This window comes from Dipodomys merriami, unplaced genomic scaffold (genome assembly GCF_024711535.1).
Source record: "Dipodomys merriami isolate MVZ:Mamm:240054 unplaced genomic scaffold, mDipMer1.0.p SCAF_366, whole genome shotgun sequence".
Taxonomy (NCBI): Eukaryota; Metazoa; Chordata; class Mammalia; order Rodentia; family Heteromyidae; genus Dipodomys; species Dipodomys merriami.
The window spans coordinates 776,386-796,838 of record NW_027205226.1 but is presented as its reverse complement, the minus strand read 5'-3'; the positions used below and the strand labels follow the sequence as shown (position 1 = coordinate 796,838).

The 20,453-nt window shown below is 62.7% G+C and overlaps 1 protein-coding gene across 1 annotated transcript in view; it reads left to right on the top strand.

Annotated features, from left to right (window-relative positions):
• Positions 1-20,453, top strand: part of LOC138804468 (colorectal mutant cancer protein) — a 90,013-nt gene that overhangs the window by 66,531 nt on the left and 3,029 nt on the right. The window contains exons 5-12 of the mRNA XM_069988739.1: positions 8,377-8,540; positions 9,535-9,741; positions 12,935-13,081; positions 13,876-13,965; positions 15,335-15,483; positions 16,800-16,940; positions 17,427-17,530; positions 19,606-19,789. Coding sequence (XP_069844840.1) covers positions 8,377-8,540; positions 9,535-9,741; positions 12,935-13,081; positions 13,876-13,965; positions 15,335-15,483; positions 16,800-16,940; positions 17,427-17,530; positions 19,606-19,789 — 1,186 coding nt within the window. The remainder of the gene's footprint in view (positions 1-8,376; positions 8,541-9,534; positions 9,742-12,934; positions 13,082-13,875; positions 13,966-15,334; positions 15,484-16,799; positions 16,941-17,426; positions 17,531-19,605; positions 19,790-20,453) is intronic.

The window sequence follows — 20,453 nt, the reverse complement described above, 5'->3', positions numbered from 1 at the left end:
GAGAGGGGGGTGGAGGGGGGGTGGAGAGGGGAGTGGAGGGGGGGTGGAGAGGGGGTGGAGGGGAGTGGAGGGGAGTGGAGAGGGGAGTGGAGGGGGGGTGGAGAGGGGAGTGGAGGGGGGGTGGAGGGGAGTGGAGGGGGGTGGAGGGGGGAGTGGAGAGGGGAGTGGAGGGGGGAGTGGAGGGGGGGTGGAGAGGGGAGTGGAGGGGGGGTGGAGAGGGGAGTGGAGGGGGGGTGGAGAGGGGGGACTGGAGGGGGAGTGGAGAGGGGGGAGTGGAGGGGGGAGTGGAGGGGGGGTGGAGGGGGGAGTGGAGAGGGGTTGGAGGGGGGGAGTGGAGGGGGGATGGAGAGGGGGGTGGAGGGGGGAGTGGAGGGGGGAGTGGAGAGGGGTTGGAGGGGGGGAGTGGAGGGGGGATAGAGAGGGGGTGGAGGGGGGAGTGGAGAGGGGGGAGTGGAGGGGGGGTAGAGAGGGGGGAGTGGAGGGGGGGTAGAGAGGGGGGAGTGGAGGGGGGATGGAGAGGGGGTGGAGGGGGGGTGGAGAGGGAGGAGTGGAGGGGGGGTAGAGAGGGGGGAGTGGAGAGGGGAGTGGAAGGGGGGTGGAGAGGGGGGACTGGAGGGGGAGTGGAGAGGGGGGAGTGGAGGGGGGGTGGAGGGGGGAGTGGAGGGGGGAGTGGAGAGGGGTTGGAGGGGGGGAGTGGAGGGGGGATAGAGAGGGGGTGGAGGGGGGAGTGGAGAGGGGGGAGTGGAGGGGGGGTAGAGAGGGGGGAGTGGAGGGGGGATGGAGAGGGGGGTGGAGGGGGGGTGGAGAGGGAGGAGTGGAGGGGGGTAGAGAGGGGGGAGTGGAGGGGGGGTGGAGAGGGGGAGTGGAGGGGGGGCCGGAGGTGGGCGGTGGAGGCCGCGGCCCGTGTGCACACGTTGCAGGAGGTGGTGGGCAGCAGATGGCTTCTCGCAGCCTCGGGTCTGTGCACCTCCCCAGAAAAGGCCAGAAACTCCAGTGTGTGTGTGTGTGTGTGTGTGTGTGCATGTGCGTGTGTGCACGCATATGCGTGAGCGTGTGTGCGTGCGTGCATGCGCGCATGTGGGTGCATGCATAGATGTGTATGTGTGTGCGTGCACATGTATGCATGTGCGTGCATGTGCACGCATGCGCGGAGCGTGTGTGCATGTGTGCATGCATGCACGCATGTGGGTGCATGCATACATGTGCGCATGTGTGTGTGTACGTGTGTGCACGTGTGTGCGTGCGTGTGTGCGTGTGTGTACGTGTGTGCGTGCGTGTGTACGTGCACGCATGCGGGTGCCTGTCTCTGCTGCTCTGTCATTGCCCACTTTCTCTCCTCACGTTACACTGGCGTGTTCCGTGGCGTGCTCGTCTGCGTGACTGGCTGTCCGCTCACCGAGCCTCATTAGGCAGTGGTGTGTGCTTGATTTCTTCATCTCCTGGTAGTTCTCCAGAGCCTCTCCCAAGGTCTGTCCTGAGGCCAGTGTTCAAGACTCCTGTTGGCAGGGAGGGGAAGGGAGGGAGGGAGGAAGCAGCCAGTCAGGACGGGGGGAGGGCCTGGGCAGCTCTGCTAAGGGGGATGGGGGTTGGCAGTGCCCAAGCCCTGAGTTCACGCCCCGTGAGTGACCTACAGCAAGCAGCAGCAGCCTGACAGCTGGGTGAGAGCTGGAATCGTCCTCGACACGAGTTGGGGGCTCAGCCTGGGCGTGGGCGCAGCCCCCCACAGCTCCTTGGAGAATGTGGCCAGGCCTGCAGGGACCTGGCGGCCGTCACTTCCCACAAGTCAGGGGCTGCGAGCTCAGGGGGCGCGGGGGACGGGGAGTGCCGGGCGGGACAGAGGCCACCTGCTGCGTCCCCCAGGGGGGCAGCGCCCGGGACAGCCTGGCGAGCGCGAAGGCCGGGCGCAGAGCGCAGGCGGCGTGTTGCTCGCCTCTGCCTCTGCCTCTCCTTACTCCTTTGCCATTTTCCAATTCAACTGCTGCGCTGGGGAGGGGGGGAGGGGGGGAGGGGGGAGGGGGAGGCCGCCTCAGCTCCTCGCCCCACCGCAGCTGCTCCATTGGCAGCCCGCATCAGGAGCCACCTGACCGCCTGGTTCAGCTTCCCAGCGGGGCCTCGGCTCCTGCAAGGACAGCGCGGGTTACCTTTAAGAAGGCTTTGTCACCGGGAGCCAGTGGCTCATGCCTGCCATCCCAGCTGCTCAGGAGGCTGAGATTGGAGGATCACGGTTCAAAGCCAGCCCGGGCAGGAAAGTCCATGAGACTCTTACCTTCCACAAACCACCAGAAAGCCAGAAGTGGTGCTGTGGCTCAAGTGGTAGAGCGCTTGCCTTGAGCTGAAGAGCTGAGGGACAGCGCCCAGGCCCAGAGTTCAAGCCCCATGACCGGCAAAAAAGAAAAAAAAAAGAAAAAAAAAGAAAACCGTGGCCATCCTGGCACAGAGCCTCTTTCTGAGCCTAGTAAAGCATTAGTTACATGTAAGGCCAAGGCGGGCCTGTCACCCCGGCTCATCAGGAGGCCAGGACCTCAGGGTCAGAGTTCAAAGCCAGCCCAGGCAGAAAAAGTCTGAGAGACTCTGCCTCCTCTGAACCACCGAAAAGTTGGAAGTGGCGCCAGCCTTGAGTGGAGAAAGCCAGCCAGAGCGTGCGGCCCTGAGTTCAAGTCCAGTGACTGACCGTGAGGCTGGAGGCAGCCGGGTGTTGTGCGTGAGTCCTCGGCGTGGTTAATGTGGGTTTTTCATGGTGGACCCCATTTTCAGAGGCAGGACGGGGCGCTCGGAGGAGGCAGGCATGGTGGCCCGACCCACACAGCTAAGAAGGAGCTGGCTGTCACCAGGCGTCTGCGTCCCCCGCTCTGCTCCCGTCCCCACGGCTGCACGGGACCCGCAGAGGGCGGCATGCTCCTGACCCTCCTTGGGGGAGCCGCACGCACCCCGGGAACAAGGGCCTGGCGCAGGTGTCACGAAGCCACGTCTGAAAGGAGCCGCAGAGCTGACCAGAGGACCTGGGGCTCTGACGCCCCGCGCCTGGAGCCAAGGCTGCGCCCAGAGCCCGGCCGGCTGCAGTCCTCACCGGCCAGCAAGCCCTTCTGGTTCGGGGTGGGAAGCTTGGTTTCTGGAACTCAAGCCCCGTGAGACCGTGGCGTCCGCCAGGAACACAGGGCGGCCTCCCGAAGCGTCCTGTGCTCGGCTCGTGGCTTGCGCGGGAACCCTGCTTTGTGGCGCGGCGGCGCCCGTGACCTGGGTGTCACGGGAGAGCCAGGCCCCGCAGGCACACTTCATGGCTGCGGGAGGACTATTTCGGGGTGCGGAGCCGCCGCTCGAAGCGGGGAGGGGAGGCGGGCAGGGGCGCCGCAGAGCCGCCCTTCCGAGAGCGGTTTCGGGAGACCCGGAGCGGGGTGCGGGGGGTGCAGAGGGACAAGCAGCCTCTGCACAGGCTTGCTCCGTGCTAGCAACGGGGGGGGGGGGCTCCTCCACTTAGCTTTGTGTCCCGGTTTGGAGACTCGGGTGTTGGAGGTGGCGCTTCCTCTGGTGGGAATGGTTGCTGAGCCCTGCAGGGCCCTGTACTGCCGGGTTCTGGGATGCGTCCTTCCCTCCCTTCTTTGCTCCTCCCTCCCTCCCTCTTTTTCTCTTTCCTATCCTTTTTCCTTTCTCCCTCCCTCCCTCCCTTCCTTCCTCACCTCTCTCCCTCCCTCCTTCCCCCCCTTTCCCTCTCCCTCTCTTTGTCTTATCTGTGCAATGCGCATCCCTGAGAAGCTGGTCACAGGAGGATCACAGCTGGAAATCCAGCCTAGGTGGTGAGTTTGTGTCACGGGAGGCCCTGGGGGGCGACTGTATTTCCTCCCAGAGACCCGATGAAGCAAACAAGACCGACGTATGCACATTAGCCGTGCGGAGCCGTCCCGGGGCGGCCAGCCAGTCATCCGGCACGGCCGCTGCATGGCGTTGCTACCAGGGTTGAGAACAGGAGGAAGTTAGCATCATTCCCTGTCGGGCTGTCAGCCACTGGCTCCTGCACAGAGGCCCAGGCGTGCCCTGTCCTCCAGCTGACCCCTGCTGCTGTTGGAATTCGTGATCCCTTTCTAATACAAGGGGTCTTTACATTAAAAAAAAAAATCTTTTATTTCTTGTGCCAGTCTGGGGCCTGGGCACTGTCCCAGAGCTTTTTCACTCACAGCTAGCGCTGGACCGCTTGAGCCACAGCTCCACCTGTGGCTTTTTGCTGGTTCATTGAAGAGACGAGTCCCACAGACTTTCCTGCCTGGCTTCCAGTCTTTATTTTCTAGACCACAGCTCTTCAAGTTGACTTGGTCTGAGGCTGATGGACGTTCATGGCATATTTTCCCTTAAAAACAAGCATTTTAGCTGGTTGCCAGCGGCTCATGCCTGCAATCCCAGCCACTTGGGAAGTAGAATCTGAGGTCTGTGATCCAAGGCAGCCTGTGCCAAAAGGACCATGAGTCTCTTATCACCAATTAACCACCAAAAAGCTGGAAGTGGAGCTCTGTCTCAAGTGGTAGAGCGTCAGCCTCGACCGGAAAAGCTAAGGGGCAGCATCTAGGCCCTGAGTTCAAGCCCTAACACTGGAACACACACACACACACACAGAGACACACACACACACACACACACACACACACACACACTTTCTGAGGCCCCAGATTCTCATTAGAAAAACAATCCAGGCTGTCTGTTCTTCAGCTGCTGTCACAAGTCTCACAGAGAAAAGGGCCAGGAATAATTCATCTTTTGTGGGGTTTGCACTCAGGGCCTCGCTCTTGCTAGGCAGGGGCTCTGCTGCTGAGTTTTGGGTACGGTGGCCATCGAAGGCCCCCTCTCCCCCCCACAGCGCGGGTGCGAGCCTCGGGCAGCCCCCTGGAGGGCCATGCGTGCGCCCCAGTGAGCGGGATGTTTGTTGACCATGCGTGTACCCGCCTCGCCCGGCCCCGTCCCGGTCCTCAGCAGACCCGTGTGAGACCCCGAGCCCCGGGCTGGGGCCCCTGGTCTTGGTGTGCGTCGGTCCCCCGGCTCTCCTCTGCCCTTCCTCCTGGCTTTGTGCGGACTCCAGCTGCCGGTGTCCTTGGTGTGCGGGCCGGGGAGGCGTTGGGGGTGACCCCGTTCCGCCCAGTGGATCGGTACAGAAGCGGGATTGGGTCTGGTCACCGCGCGAGCGCCTTCCGGGACCTCGCCCGAGGGGGAAGGGACGAAGCCAGCCAGGGGAGCGCAGGTCGCAGCGGCTCTGTGTGAGGAGTCGCCCGGCGCGTCCACACTCTCGGCCTCAGTTTGCAGGGCAGATGCGTGGCGCCTGTGGCGTGGGTCCGTGGGGGCTTTCTCGGGGTGATGGGGCCCTGAGCAGAACGGCTTCCGTGTGGTCACTACGTCCACCCATGCGGTGGGGGACGGCGGCCTGCTCCTCTTCGGACCCCGCTTCAGGGAGGGGGGAGCAGGGTCTCCCCTCGTCCCTCCTCCGCTCCCCAGGCCCCGCGGCCTCCCGTGCACGCCGTGCCCGGGGGGGTCCCACGCAGCGGGAGCACGTGCTGCCCTGGCGAGGCCGCTGTGCCCGGCGTGGTGCAGGCCATGCGACCCTGTGCCCAAACCCCCGCGCACCGGCAGGAGCCCGCCGCCCTCCACAGCCTCTGGGTTTTCCTGTCGGTTTGGTTTGGTATTTTGCCAGTCCTGGGGTTTGAACCCAGGGCCTGGACCCTATCCACGAGCTGCTTTTTTTCTCCAGGCTTGAGCCTTGAGCCACATCTCTACTTCTGGATTTTTGTGGTTAATTAGCAATAAGAGCCTCATGGGTTTCCTGCCCTGGCTGTCTTCAAACTGTGATGCTCAGATCTCAGCCTCCTGAGTAGCTTGGATTACAGGCGTGAGCGACACCTGTGTTTTTCTCATTTGTCGTTCTTAAACATCTAATCAAGTTTCACTAATAGAACTTTCGCCAACCGCCTGTAATCCTAGCCACTCCGCAGTCTAAGATCTGAGCATCTTGGATCAAAGCCAGCTCCTGGCAGACAAATCTGAGACTCTTAATCTCCAAAACAGCCAGAAATGGGAGGCAGGCTCAAGTGGTATAATGCCCAGCCTTGAGAGAGAGTGCCAGACAAGGGTGTGCGGCTCCCGAGTTCAAGTCCCGGTATTGCCACAAAGATAAATACTAAAAAGACTTAAACTGTTCTGTCTTGGAGAAGATCCAAGTCCTTTCTTGCAGGAAATGCAGAGAGAGATAACAAACATCCAAGCCAGATCAGATAGTGATAATGGCCGGGGAGAAAAATACAGGCTCCTGCGAGGGGCGTGGGCAGAGGGCACCGCCCCCGGGTGGGTGGAGCTCGGTGGAGAGCTGGCATCGGCCCAGCGGGGCTGGCCAGGGACGGGGTCAGCGGAGGAGACGCGGTGGGGCACACAGGAGCGCGCCGGGGCCGAGGGCAGCCGCAGAGCTCAGGCGCCGAGCTTCCGGATTCCCCCAGGAGCTGGACAGGTCGCCCGCGTCCAGGCCGCACGCCCACGGACCGGGAGTTGATTGTTCTGGGGCGGGCCGGGCACCGGGGGGTCATAAAAGCTCGCCAGGAAACAGCACGCGGGCACCCCGGGATCGAGGCCCGGAACCCTGGTCATGCCGAGTTCTGCAGGCTCGGGTAAGGAGAGTGGGGGCCTGGACGGGAACGGGTTCTGGGCCTGTATCCTCAGGCCTAGGCTGGCCAAGCTGTGGGCATGTGGCGGGGGAGGTGGCCGCGGTGGGCGGCTGCATCACAGCAGGGTTGGATGTGGAAGGCCAGCCGTCTAAACCGGAGGACGTCGTGGTTGATTCCTGGTGACCGGAGTTATGGGCCGGCTGGGGTGCAGTTCTCCAAGATGGATCCTCAAGGCGCGAGTTTGAGCCCGAGGTGGAAAACGGGAGAGCACTGTCTGGGCCGGAAGCCTCAGGCTGGTTTTCTCCCTGCGTTCTGGAAATCTGGCTGGGAATGACGTGGGGTTGATGAAGTCAACCTGGGAAATCCTGTACTCCACAGACGGGGCGCTGTGGCTCACGCCTGTAATCCTACCTCCTCAGGAGGCTGGGGCTCAAAGATCACCGGTCGCAGCCGGCCCAGGCAGGAACGCCCACCGGACTCTACCTCCAGTGAACCAGCAAAAAGCTGAAAGAGGCGCTGTGGCTCAAGTGGTAGAGCACCAGCCCTAAGTAAAGCCAAGCCAGAGTGTGCGGCTCTGTGTTCAATCCTCAGAAAACAGAGCCCTGCTCTCACAGCGCTAAGGCTCTGCCGAAGCCTCACAGACGTCCACACCACATCAGCACCGTGCTGGATAAGAAGGGAGCCCGGGCGATCCTCGCTTCCCGGGGAGAAGGCTTTGGGCTGGACAGAACTTCTAGGCCTGCAGGATCATAGCGGCAGGCCTGTAGAGAGAACCCAACAGAGCGGTTTCAGGAATTTGTGTTGGATTTCAAAGGACCCCCCCCCCCCCAACAAAGCTATCATCTGGGCGCGCCCGAGTGCACTGCATTCCATCCATGACTCTGCCTTCTCTGGCCCCTGGCAGTGAGTGAGCCCGGAAGCCCAGCTCAGAGTCCTAGAATTGCCCACGAGACGTGTGCACAAAGAGCAGCGTGAAATTGGTTTGAAACTGGATCCTGATAGAAGGAACTGGATGAGCTGGCAAATATGGTACCTAGCAGTTGGCACATGGGACAGGAATGGTCTCTTACGACTTCTGTTGGGGGTGTTTTTTTTTAATGGGTTGCATTGGTTCTATTTTTGTATATGTGTATAATGTACTTTGGTCTCGTTCATATACACTGGGTGTGTGTGTGTACACGTGCACCAGATGGCTTTTTTTTTGCTCAAGGCTGGTGCTCTTCCACTTGAGCCACACCTCCACTTCTGGCTTTTTGCTGGTTAAAGAATCTCATGGACTTTTCTGCCCAAGCTGGCTTCCTTTTGGGAGGAAGGGGGGTGCAGAGACCTAGAAAACTCCCAATAGAGTCCCTAGGCCTGGGAAGATGGCTTGCCTGGCATGCATGAAGCCCTGGGTTCCATTCCTCAGGACCACAGACACAGAAAAAGCCAGAAGTGGTGCTGTGGCTCAAGTGGTAGAGCGCTAGCTTGAGCAAAAGAAGCTCAGGGACAGCGCCCAGGCCCTGAGTTCAAGCCCCTGGACTGGTTAAAAAATAAAGAGTACTGAGGGCCTGTGGGTTTGGAGGCCGAGCGCGTGGGGTGGGGACGCTGGCCTAGAAAATCCCGGGCTCCGACACCCTTCCCTGTCACCCCGGGCTCTGACACCCTTCCCTGTCACCCCGGCGAGCCCCCCGTGGAGAACGGACCAGGGCACGTTCATGGGGGTCTGCCTCCGCCTCACCCCGTGGCCTTCCTCACCCCCGCGCAGATAACTGCAGTGACCTGAACTCGGAGCTGCAGAGGGTGCTGACGGGGCTGGAGAGCGTGGTGTGCGGCCGCAAGAAGAGCAGCTGCAGCCTGTCTGTGGCCGACGTGGACCGCCACATCGAGCGGCTCACCACCGCCAGCGAGCACTGCGACCTGGCCATTAAGGTAGGTAGGCCGGCCTCGGCCCCCCGCCCAGCCTGGCACGAAAGGCAGGACCGCACCCAGGGAGCGGTCACTGGGATTTGAACTCAGAGCCTCACGCTTGCTAGGCAGGTGCTCTACCGCTGGAGCCACAGCCCTCTTCCGTGTTGAGGTTATTGTTCAGATAAGCACTTACGTGTTTTGGCCTCCAGCTGCGATCCTCTGATCCTGGCCTCCCAAATAGGTGCGCACCACCACATCCAGGTTTTTGTTGAGAGAGGGGCCTGCTGGCTTTGAGCCACGGCCTTCCTGCTCTGGCCTCCCGAGGAGCTGGGCCACAGCGCAAGCCTCCGTGCCTGGTCGCGCCGCTGCGCCTCAGTTCTCACTTCTGCTTCGCAGCCGTCAGCCTCAGGCTCCCCAGAGCAAACTGAGCCTGCTCTTTCTTCTTTCTAACTTTATGAGTCGTTTTTATGCATGCATACTGTGTTTTAGATGCATTTCTTTTCATTGCTGCTACTGGGTCTCGAACTCGAGGTCTGGGCACTGTTGCGGAGCTTTTTTTATGCACTGGCACTCAACCACTTGAGCCACAGCTCCACTTCTGGCTTTTTTAGCTGGCTAATTGGAGCTCAGAGTCTCAGCCTTTCCTGCCCAGGCTGGCTTTGAACCGCGATCCTCAGATCTCAGCCCTCTGGGTAGCTGGGATGCCAGGCGTGAGCCACCTGGGCTCCCCGCTTTCTGCATCCCTGACCTGACCCGGGGCCAATCCTGTTCACGCCATTCCACCTCTGAAGTGGCGCTGTCCTGCTGAGCCAGCACCCTGGCCATCGTGGGGAGGGAGGGGGAGAGGAAGAGGGGGGAGGGGGAGAGAACGCAGAATGAGAGCGCCGCGCTGTTGGGCGAGGCGAAGGCCATGCTGAGCCACGGTCGCCCGGCTGTGTGCAGTCAGGTGACTCGGGACTGGGCCCTTTCTCCCAAGGGAACCAGCGTGGCTCGTTGTCGCGGTTGTGTTTTGCAGACAGTGGAGGAGATCGAGGGGGTGCTGGGCCGGGACCTGTACCCCAACCTGGCGGAAGAGCGATGTCGGTGGGAGAAGGAGCTGGCCGGGCTGAGGGAAGGGAACGAGAGTCTGACGGCCATGCTGTGCAGCAAGGAGGAGGAGCTGAGCAGGAGCAAGGCCGCCATGCACGCCATCCGCGAGGAGCGGGACCGGCTCCGCCGGAGGGTGAGCGCCGCCCAGCCAGGCCTGCCCTGCTCAGGGCCGGGGCGCCACGGCCGCCCCCCGACCGCCTCGGCCAGGCCTGCCCTGCTCAGGGCCACCACGGCCGCCCCCCGACCACCCCGGGCCAGGCCTGCCCTGCTCAGGGCCGGGGCCGTGGGCACCCAGCCAGGGCCGCCCCCCGACCGCCCCAGGCCAGGCCTGCCCTGCTTAGGGCCGGGGCACCACGGCCGCCCCCCGACTGTCCCCGGCCAGGCCTGCCCTGCTCAGGGCCGGGGCCGCGGGCACCCAGCCAGGGCCACCCCGACCGCGCGTCCTCTCAGCCCTGAGGCCCGCCGGCCTCTTCCCACCCAAACGCCATTCTTAGAAGGAGTTTAGGAATCCTAAGTTGGAGACACAAGACTTTCAAACAGTAACTTTCTGACCGGGCACCAGTGGCTCACGCCTGTCATTCTAGCTACTCAAGAGACTGAGATCTGAGGATCGCGGTTCAAAGCCAGCCCAGGCAGCAAAGTCCATGAGACTCTTATGTCCAGTGAACCATCAGAAAACTGGAAGTGGTGCTGTGGCTCAAGTGGTAGAGCGCTCGCCTTGAGCTGAAGAGCTGAGGGACAGCGCCCAGGCCCAGAGTTCAAGCCCCACAACTGACAAAACAAAAAACTTTTCTTTGGAATCCCAAATCTAAGTAGCTGGTAAAATTACATCCATGTGGTATTCTCACAATTCCTTCACACTCAGTTCAGATGGTCAGTATGACACCTGCTTCTATTTTTTATGTTTGAAAAATAGTCTTGTCCATCAAACTTTTTTTTTTTAGTCAGTCATGGGTTTTGAACTCTGGTCCTGGGCACTGTACCTCAGCTCTTCAGCTCAAGGCGAGCGCTCTACCGCTTGAACCACAGCGTCACTTCTGGTTTTCTAGTGATTTTTATTGGCGATAAGAGTCTCATGGACTTTCCTGCCCAGGCTGGCTTTGAACTATGATCGTCAGATCTCAGCCTCCTGAGTAGCTGGGATTATAGGCGTGAGCCACTGGCGCCCGGCTTCCATCAAACATTTTTTCCTACAAAACTTGCACTTTCTAGTAGGTGCTCACTTTTATGTATGCTTGTGTGAGGTGTGTGATCTCTTCGAGTGTATGTCTGGGTGTGGTGTAGACACACATGAGTGTGTTTGTGTATGTGGGTATGCACATGTGTGCACACATGCGCATGTCCGTGTCCGTATGTGTGTATATGTGCCTGCATGTGTGTGTATACGTGCGTGTGTGCCTGTGTGTACACGTGCATGTGTGTGTGCATTGTTTTTCTGTCCAGCAGCCATGAGTCATTCTTTTCTATCTGCCTGCATCGTGTTCAGTCCTCCTGTAGGCGTGTGGAAGAAATGACAGGTTTTGCGCTTTTACCAGCTTCCTTTGGGGCTGATGTCAGAGTGAACGCCTCGGCAGTCCTGTCTCAAGTCTCATTGCACATTATCAGCTCCATCCATTGTTTTGGGCTGACGTCCTAATGAGTGTGCTGGCAGGCAGCGTCCGCACAGCCTCTGGTCTCCGATCTGGGGGTGTGTCTGGGGAACCTGCCTGGTCACCTGTGTTGCCCGCGCTTGCTTCTGTCAGCAGATGTGAATCACCCCAGTCAGCCAGGGCCTAAGCCGCAGGCCCCGCCCCCGCAGCCCTCCTCCCTCCCCCCCTCCCCGTCCCCCTCCCTGATCTCCAGGGCCCATACCCCTGGTCGGGACCTGCTGGCTCTGGGAAGGTGGTTGCTGAAGCAGGTGCTGGTCTGAAGTGTGACTACGTATTAGGCCACACAACAGATTTCTCCTGCTCACTCCAGACTGGAAAGCCTGGAGAGAAACAGACAGTGCCACCCTCCCCGCAGGGCGGCCGGCTCTGGGACCCCACAGCTCTGGGCCGTGCGTGGAGAGCGGTCTACACGGGCACTGGGAAGATGGGGAAGGGCTGAGCCGCAGGTGGCGTGTTCTGATCGTGATACTTGTACACGGGAAAGACCACGGCAGAACCCCAGGGGCAGTCGGAAGACACTTAAAGAAAAGAGTGTCTTCCAGTGGGCCAGGCTCCCTGGGAGGAGAGGGGGGTGAGGGGCGCAGGGTGGAAGAACAATGAAATCTATTGAAATCATTCTGAGGAAGGGAGGGGCTGGCTTTGAACCCGGATCCGCAGATCTCAGCCTCCTGAGCAGCCCGGAGGACAGGCTGACCCCCGCCCCCAGCTCTTGTTTGTTTGTTTGTTTGTTCTCTAAGCAATGGTGGGTCTCAGATGACTTTTTCTTTTTGTTGGTGGTGGTGGTGGTCGTGGGGCCTGAACTCTGGGCCTGGGCGCTGTCGCTCAGCTCTTCAGCTCAAGGCCAGCGCTCTACCACTTGTGCCACAGCACTGAGTCTCACAGACTTCCCTGCCCAGGCTGGCTTTGAACCATGATCCTCAGATCTCAGCCTCCAGAGTAGCTGGGATGACAGGCCTGAGCCATTCTTACAACATGAGTCATGCAAGTCCCTGGGGCGCGGCTGCGGCCGCCTCGATGGACTCCTGGTTTGATCTCACCCAGGGCCGGGCTTGGAGGCCAGGGGTGCTCACGCTGTTCATCATTCAGGACTTGATCAGGCCTTTTTTCTGCCGTACAAACAGAAATCCCGCCTCTTCCAGGGGAGTTCTAGTGTGTGGTGGGGAGGGGGGTGGGTCCCCTCTTAGGAGAATCCCGCACACCCTCCATCAACCCACACAGTTTCTGGAAAGTTCCCCTACCGCTTGAGGCTCTTTTCCAGCTGAGTGCAGTTTTCTCCCAGGGAAGCTTCGCCCCTCCGGGGTGGATGAATTATGGAACGTTCCTTTACTTTGGTCCCCCAGTCTGCAGGGTGGAGAGGTGGCGGGTGGTGAATGGAGGAGCTCTCCTGCTGGGTGGTGAGCACAGGCCGCAGCTGTGTCGGAGGGGCTGCGGTGGCCCCGGTGTGGCCTTGGTCCCCGGTGGCCTGGTCCCCAGCAGCAGCGTCTTCAGGCCAGGGGCTCATTGGGCCGTGCGGGGCGGTGCACGGCGCTCCCTCCCCGGGGACCTGGTGCCCCCCGGGGCATCCTCGGGCCGACTCTGTGCTCTGCTGGTAAACTGAGGCTCAGGCTGCACCTGTCACGCGCCTCCCCTCCTCCCGGCCCCGTGAGCCCCCTGACCTGTCAACCACGCTGGTTTCAGGTTCGAGAGCTGCAGACCCGTCTCCAGAGCGTGCAGGCCACGGGCCCCTCCAGCCCGGGGCGGCTCCCCGCGGCCGCCCGCCCGGTCAACCCCAGCACGGGGGAGCTGAGCACCAGCAGCAGCAGCAACGACATCCCCATCGCCAAGGTGGGCTCCGGGGGAGGGCGGGGCCCGGGTGTGAGGGGCGGAGCCCCGGGACGGGGCCACACCCCCTCCCCCAAGGGTGGCACCACGCAAGTGCAGAGTGACATGTTGGTGCATGCGACAGTGGGTGTGGACAGCGGCTGGCCGGGGCCGAGGCCCAGTCCAGCGCGGGACCCTGAGTAGTGAGCCAGTGACGGCCCCACTCACAAGACTGACAGCTCTGCGGGCCAAAGAAATGGCTCAGGAGGGGCGGGCTGTGGCGCCCCCTCTTTCCTGGGTGAGCCAGCTGTCCGCTCTGAGTTCAGCCCAGCCTCGGCGTCCCACGGCTGGTTAGGCTGATGTAGTTTGGGGGTTTCGGTGGTGGCTTGGTTGGCTGATTTCTTTGCAGTCCTAGAATTTGAACTCAGAGCCCTGTGAGGCTGGGAAGGTGCTCTGCTGCATGAACCACGCCCTCGGTTCTATTGAGCTTTGGCTGGCCCCGGACTGTGATCCTCTTGTTAACACTCCCCTTGTAGCCGCCCCTCCCCAGCTTGGTATCGGTTGACACGGGCTCCCTGTGGGGGCCGGTTTGGATTTGTGCCCCCCTGAACTCTGCCTCCCCAGGAGCAAGGATTACAGGCATGAGCCACCACACTGGGCAATGAGGTTTTGGTGGTGGTTGATGGTGGTGGTGTGTATGTTTTAACAGCAACAAATCGGGTTTAGCTGGCATAGCTGGCCCTGGCTCTCCCAAGCGTGGTCTGAACCGTTGCTCTGGGAGCGGGCCCGCAGCGTTTGATCATCCTGTGTTTCTTAAGATCGCTGAGAGAGTGAAGCTGTCGAAGACGAGGTCTGAGTCCTCATCGTCTGATCGGCCGGTCCTGGGCTCAGAAATCAGCAGCGTCGGGGTGAGTGTCGGTGAGCGGGCGGCCAGGGAGGGAGGTTCCCGGGCCACAGCGCCCGTGTGGGGGGACAGGGGCCTCCTGACGTGCCCGCCAGTGAGCAGGGAGAAATCACAGGGCCCCTCCCGCGGTCAGAGGGGGCGTGGCCTCCACAGCCACGCTGGCCCTGCGGCTTTCCAGCCTTCTTTGTTCTTCACTCCTCTGGCAATCATCCGGGAAGCTGTGATCTCGGTCCGCTCCTGGCACTGGGGCACGGATGGAATTCCCGCGGTGTCTGGTCTCCACCTGCACCCCAGAGTCGGGGGAGCTGCCAGAGAGCCGGCCCATACACGTCGCTCCTGGAGGATGCTCACGCTGGCCCTGGGCGGGGAGGGGGGGTGTCGATTCCTTTAGGCATGAGAGAAGAGCCAGCTCTTTGATGGCGGGGATGAGGTTAACAACAGGAAAAGGTCTTTCTTTAATTTTCTTTTGGTTGGTCGTGGGGCTTGAACTCCGGGCGAGCACTCTACCACTTGAGCCACAGCACCATGTCTGGTTTTCTGGCGGTTCATGGGAGATCAGAATCTCACGGACTTTTCCTGCCCAGGCTGGCTTTGAACCGCGATCCTCCGATCTCAGCCTCCTGAGTAGCTAGGATGACAGGCGTGAGCCACCAACGCCCAGCACAATTTTTTTTTTTAATTATTATTCTAAAGGTGACGCACAGCACGGCTACAGCCGCGTGAGGCAGGAGCTGAGCACGTTTCTTTTTGGACAGTGTCACCCTTCCCAGGATAAGCTCTCTGAAGACCCAGTTCCTTCCTTCCATTTTTGGTGGTGCTGGAGAGACTGGCCAGGCAGCCACTGGGCCACGTGGGCCGCTCCCCGGCCCCTTTGGCGTCGGTGATCGTGTTATGCCCGGGCCAGCCTTCCATCTTCTTCCCTGTGCTGCTGGAGGTGACAGGCGGACACCCCGGTGCCCAGCCATTGTGCTTTCCCCATAGCTGGGATTGTAGACATGTGCCTCTGTGTCCGGCCATTGCGTGAGCTGGGGTCTTTGGGTCCTTTGAACTTTTCTGCCTGTCCAATTGCAATCCCCCAAATTTCACAAGTAGCTACTCCTGAAAGCCTCCCTGAACACCTTACAACAAGCACAGATCGCATGTGTTCAGACTCTGGGCCTAAGTGTGCACATAGAGCCAGAGCCTGAGCCCCGCAGGCGGCTCCTCCGCATGCCGGCTTCATGCTTGTGTAGAGTTCTCTGTGTGCACCGAGGCCGACCGGCAGGGAGCCGAGCGCCAGGGTGCCAGCCATGGGGGGGGGGAGGGGGGCCCTCCCTGCACGCTGGGGCGCTGGCACCGTGTGGGTCTGACGGCAGGGACGTCCCGCCCTGCAGGTCTCCAGCAGCGTGGCCGAGCACCTGGCCCACTCGCTCCAGGACTGCTCCAACATCCAGGAGATCTTCCAGACCCTCTACTCGCACGGCTCCGCCATCTCCGAGAGCAAGATTCGCGAGTTCGAGGTGGAGACGGAGCGGCTGAACAGGTGAGTGGCCGGCCGGCCAGCGGGCTCCTTCGCGGGGCGCTGCGGCGTCCACCCCCGGGCCGCGAAGCACCGACCACGGCCAGGGAGAAACGTGGACCTGTGCACAGGAAGTGACGGGCTGGGAAGGTGGCTCAGTGGTAGAGCGCTTGCCTCGCATGCACGAGGACCTGAGTTTGATTCCTCAGCACCACATGCGCAGCAGAAAAAGCCGGAAGTGGTGCTGTGGCTCAAGTGGTAGAGCGCCCGCCTTGAGCAGAAGAGCTGAGGGACAGCGCCCAGGCCCAGACTGCAGGCCCTAGGACTGGCAAACACACACGCACATGCACACACAGAACAGAATACACGGAACGATCTTGCTGGTCCTCCCTGATTCGTGGCTGTTCTGTACAGGGCTTGAGAATGAAGGGAATCCAGCCATCTAGGTCACCTGATGGCTTGATATAAAATGGTGGTCTCCACCCTGTGGCTGGGGAGCAGAGGTCATGGGTGGGGTCGCTGGCCTGGGGTCTGGCCACAGAAGCCCTGGGGAGAAGGGATTGGTCAGCCTGAGCCTCTGAGCCTGGGTCTCGCCTCCACAGGCCTGCTCCGAGCTAGGCTCAGGGGAGGCCGCTTTCCTACTTCTGTGCACCCAGGAGAGACTGAGGAAGCAGGAAGCATTTGTTACGTGCAGCGCCAGTGATTGTGTCTAACAGTGTCACTGGGCTCGCGTAGAGAGGACAGCACCGAGGTCTCAGTTTGCAATGGGTCGGGAGTCGAGTGAGGCAGGGATGACGTCCAACCTTTGCCCTTTGACCTTGCTATCAGAGGCACAGCTGGGACCCGGGGGCCGGCGGCTGCTCCACAGAAGCCAAAACGGGCGCTGTCCGCGGCGTCTCCTTGGCGCCTCGCGGGTGGGCCGCACGCCGGCTCCGCGGGCCTCTGCAACTGCGAGTCCCCCAACTGCGGGTCCCCCCCGCCAGAGCGGCGGCGTGCGCACGGCGCGTGCGCCCCGGCTCCCTGCGGACGGCGCGTGCGCACCCCGGGCTCCGTGCAGACGGCGCGTGCGCACCCCGGGCTCCGTGCCTAGGCTCCCCCTAGGCTCCGTGCGCACGGCGCGTGCGCCCCGGCTCCGTGCCCAGGCTCCGTGCGGACGGCGCGTGCGCACCCCGGGCTCCGTGCGGACAGCGCGTGCGCACCCCGGGCTCCGTGCCCAGGCTCCGTGCGGACAGCGCGTGCGCCCCGGCTGCGTGCCTAGGCTCCGTGCGGACGGCGCGTGCGCACCCCGGCGCCGTGCGGATGCCCCGGCCAGGAGCTGACGGCCGTGTCTCTCTCCGCAGCCGCATCGAGCACCTCAAGTCTCAGAACGACCTCCTGACCATCACGCTGGAGGAGTGCAAGAGCAACGCGGAGAAGATGAGCATGCTGGTGGGCAAGTACGAGTCCAACGCCACGGCGCTGCGGCTGGCCCTGCAGTACAGGTGAGGCCGCTCGGGGGCCGCGATCGGAGGGCCGCGGCCAGAGCCCGGGGGCTGACCAGGGCTGGCCAGGGCGCCGGACCCCGGCCGCGCTCGGCCCTTGGCCTCGGCCTGGTCCACCCAGCGGCCACCGTCCAGTGACATGCGCGTCCCCGCCTCGCTGACATGCGCGTCCCCGCCCCGCGTCCCCCCAGTGTCCCGCTGACATGCGCGTCCCCGCCCCGCGTCCCCCTGGAGCTGTCCTTCTGACATGCGCGTCCCCGCCCCGCGTCCTCGCCCCGCTGACATGCGCGTCCCCGCCCCGCGTCCCCCTGGAGCTGTCCTGACATGCGCGTCCCCGCCCCGCGTCCCCCCAGTGTCCCGCTGACATGCGCGTCCCCGCCCCGCGTCCCCCCCAGTGTCCCGCTGACATGCGCGTCCCCGCCCCGCGTCCCCCCGCCCGCCCCCCCCCCCCCGCCCCTGAGGCCCGCGCTTCCGCTTCCGTTTCAGCGAGCAGTGCATCGAGGCGTACGAGCTGCTGCTGGCGCTGGCCGAGAGCGAGCAGAGCCTCATCCTGGGGCAGTTCCGGGCGGCCGGCGTGGGCTCCTCCCCCGGTGAGTGGCCCCACCCCCCAGCTCCGCGTGGAAACGGTGTCCGCTGAGGGCGGCAGGCCTGGGGCGGAAGCGGGATTCCAGACACAGGAAGCAAACGGGCCCCGCGGGCCCGGGGCAGACGGCGCAGGGCCTCCCGGCGCCCTCCCGAGGCCCCGTCCCCCGCCCCATCCTCGGCTCCTGGCCGCTGAGGAGCAGGGAGAGCGATGGAGGAAAGCAGGTGGACGGTGTGCGCGTCCCCCGGCACCGCGCTGCCCCGCAGGGCGTCTTCGTGGGCGCAGCCCCGCCCACCCTCCCCCCAGGCCAGAGAGGCCGCCAGCGTGCCCCTGCGAAGCCGCATTGTCTTCTGTTGCTTAATGCGACTGGAAGCTTTATTCCTTCTCTGAACAGATCCCAAGACAAGGCTGGGCCGCAGTCATGCTTTATTGAACTCGGGGCCTGGGCGCTGTCCCTCAGCTCTTCAGCTCAAGGCGAGCGCTCTACCACTTGAGCTACAGTGCCACTTCATTTCCTGGTGGTTCATTGGAGATCAGTCTCACGGACTTCCCTGTCTGGGCTGGCTTTGAACCAAGATCCTCAGATCTCAGCCTCCTGGGTAGCTAGGATGACAGGTGTGGGCCACCGGTGCCCAGTCCGTATCATGGTTTGTATAGTGATGTGAATTAAGGAAAACAGCTAACAGGGGAGAGTATTAATCAGCTTTTAGTTCGAATCAGAGAACTGTCTTAGAGCAATCTGTCCACAAAGGACACCTTCGTGAGTCTTCGGTCCCCACACCAGAGCTCTGGCGGGGGCAGCTCGCAGCAGCCCGGGGCAGGCTCATCCCTGCAGTCTTAGCTACGCAGGAGGCTTAACTCGGCAGATGGCAGTCCAAGGCCTGCCAGGGCAGACAAATCAGAGACTCTGATCTCTAGTTAAGCAGGAAAAAAGCAGGAAGCAGAGGCATGGCTCAAGCGGTGGTAGCGCACCAACCTTGAGCAGAAGAGAGCTCAGAGACTGGCCAGGGTCCTGAGCTCAAGCCCCAGTGGATGCTCCAGCCCTGCCCCTCCACCAGCTCCACCTCCTGCCCACAGTCCAGGGCTCTCGACCAGCCAGGCATCTGTGTTAGCAGAGCCGAGAGGAGCTGGAGACACACCATTCCTCTCGTCCCTTCGCACGCACAGCCCCTCTCCCACCCCACCCAGATGCAGGGCAGCTGTCGCAATGGGCCAGGGACACGGCTGGTGGCCGTGGTCATCTCAACGGCCAGGGCCACTCGGTGCTGGCTGTTCTGTGGACGTGGACATGGGGGTCATGGCAGGACGCTGCCCCTCTGGGCGAGGCCCAATCCCCCTCCCCCTACCTTGCCTGCTTTAGACAGCACTGCACCGCTGAGCTCCGCCCCAGCCGGCCCAGCTGCGGGTCTTTGTGTGCAACAAGCAGGGCTGGGGTGGTGGCTCAGTGGTAGAGCGCTTGTCTTGCATGCCTGAGGCCCTGGGTTCGATTCCTCAGCACCACATACGCAGAAAAAGCCGGAAGTGGCGCTGTGGCTCAAGTGGTAGAGCGCTAGCCTTGAGCTGAAGAGCTGAGGGACAGTTACTCAAGAGGCTGAGATCTGAGGTTCAGGTTCAAAGCCAGCCAGGGCAGGAAAGTCTGTGAGATTCTTACCTCTGGTGAGCCACCAAAAAGCCGGAAGGGGGAGCTGTGGCTCAAGTGGTAGAGCACCAGCCTCCAAGGAAATAGCCCAGAGACCACGCCCAGGCCCCTGTTCAAGCTCAGGACCGGCGCGAACACAAGCAGCACACAGCCAGCGTGTGACACGGGAGCAGCACACACAAGCAGCGTGCACACACGAGCAGCACACACCAGCGTGACACGAGCAGCACACACAACCAGCGTGTGACACACAAGCAGCACACACACAACCAGCGTGCACACACGAGCAGCACACACACGACCAGCGTGTGACACGGGAGCAGGGCCTCAGTTTCCCCCGTTCTTAGTGGGCCGGGAGCCAGCAGGCACGCGTCACGGCTGCCCCGGCCACCCCGGCCCCGGCCCCCCCGGCCCCGGTAACCCCAGGCCCCGTGCCGCCGCAGGGGACGCGTCGGGCGGGGAGAGCGTCACGCACATGCTGCAGCGCGCCCACGACCGGCGCAAGTCGGCGGAGAACGCCACCAAGGCCCTGCTGGCCAAGCTGGACGGCAGCTGCGCAGGCGCCTTCGCGGTGCCCGGCTGCAGCGGGCAGCCCTGGGAGAGCCTGTCCTCCAACAGCCACACCAGGTACGCCGCCCCGCCCCGCCCCGCCCCGGCCCCCGGCCAATCGGGAGGAGGACCCCCGAACACGCCCCGCCCCGGCCTCCGGCCAATCGGGAGGAGAACCCCCGAACACGCCCCGCCCCCGGCCAATCGGGAGGAGGACCCCCGAACACGCCCCGCCCCGGCCTCCGGCCAATCGGGAGGAGGACCCGAATATGCTCCGCCTCCCGGCCAATCGGGAGGAGGACCCCCGAACACACCCCGCCCCCGGCCAATCGGGAGGAGGACCTGAACACGCCCCGCCCCGGCCTCCGGCCAATCGGGAGGAGGACCTGAACACGCCCCGCCCCGGCCTCCGGCCAATCGGGAGGAGGACCCGAATAACGGGCAGGGTGGCTCACTCCTGGGCTCCGCCCGTCCTCCATGCCATTGGAGGCCAGCCCTGGTCCAAAGAAGCCGGGCGTGCTGGCCCGAGCCTGTCCTCCCGCCGAGCCCGAAACCTCGGTAGGAAAATTGTAGGAAGACGCACAAAAAGCAGGTCCCTGCCTCCAAACGGCTCCCGCAGAAGGCCGAGGGTGAGGCTCCAGGGTGGGCGCGCTGCCCAGCAGGGGCAGGTGCGGGATCTGATCCCCACCACGCCTGGTGTTAAACAGCCACAGGCTGGCCGAGGCGTGAGGTGCAAGCCGTA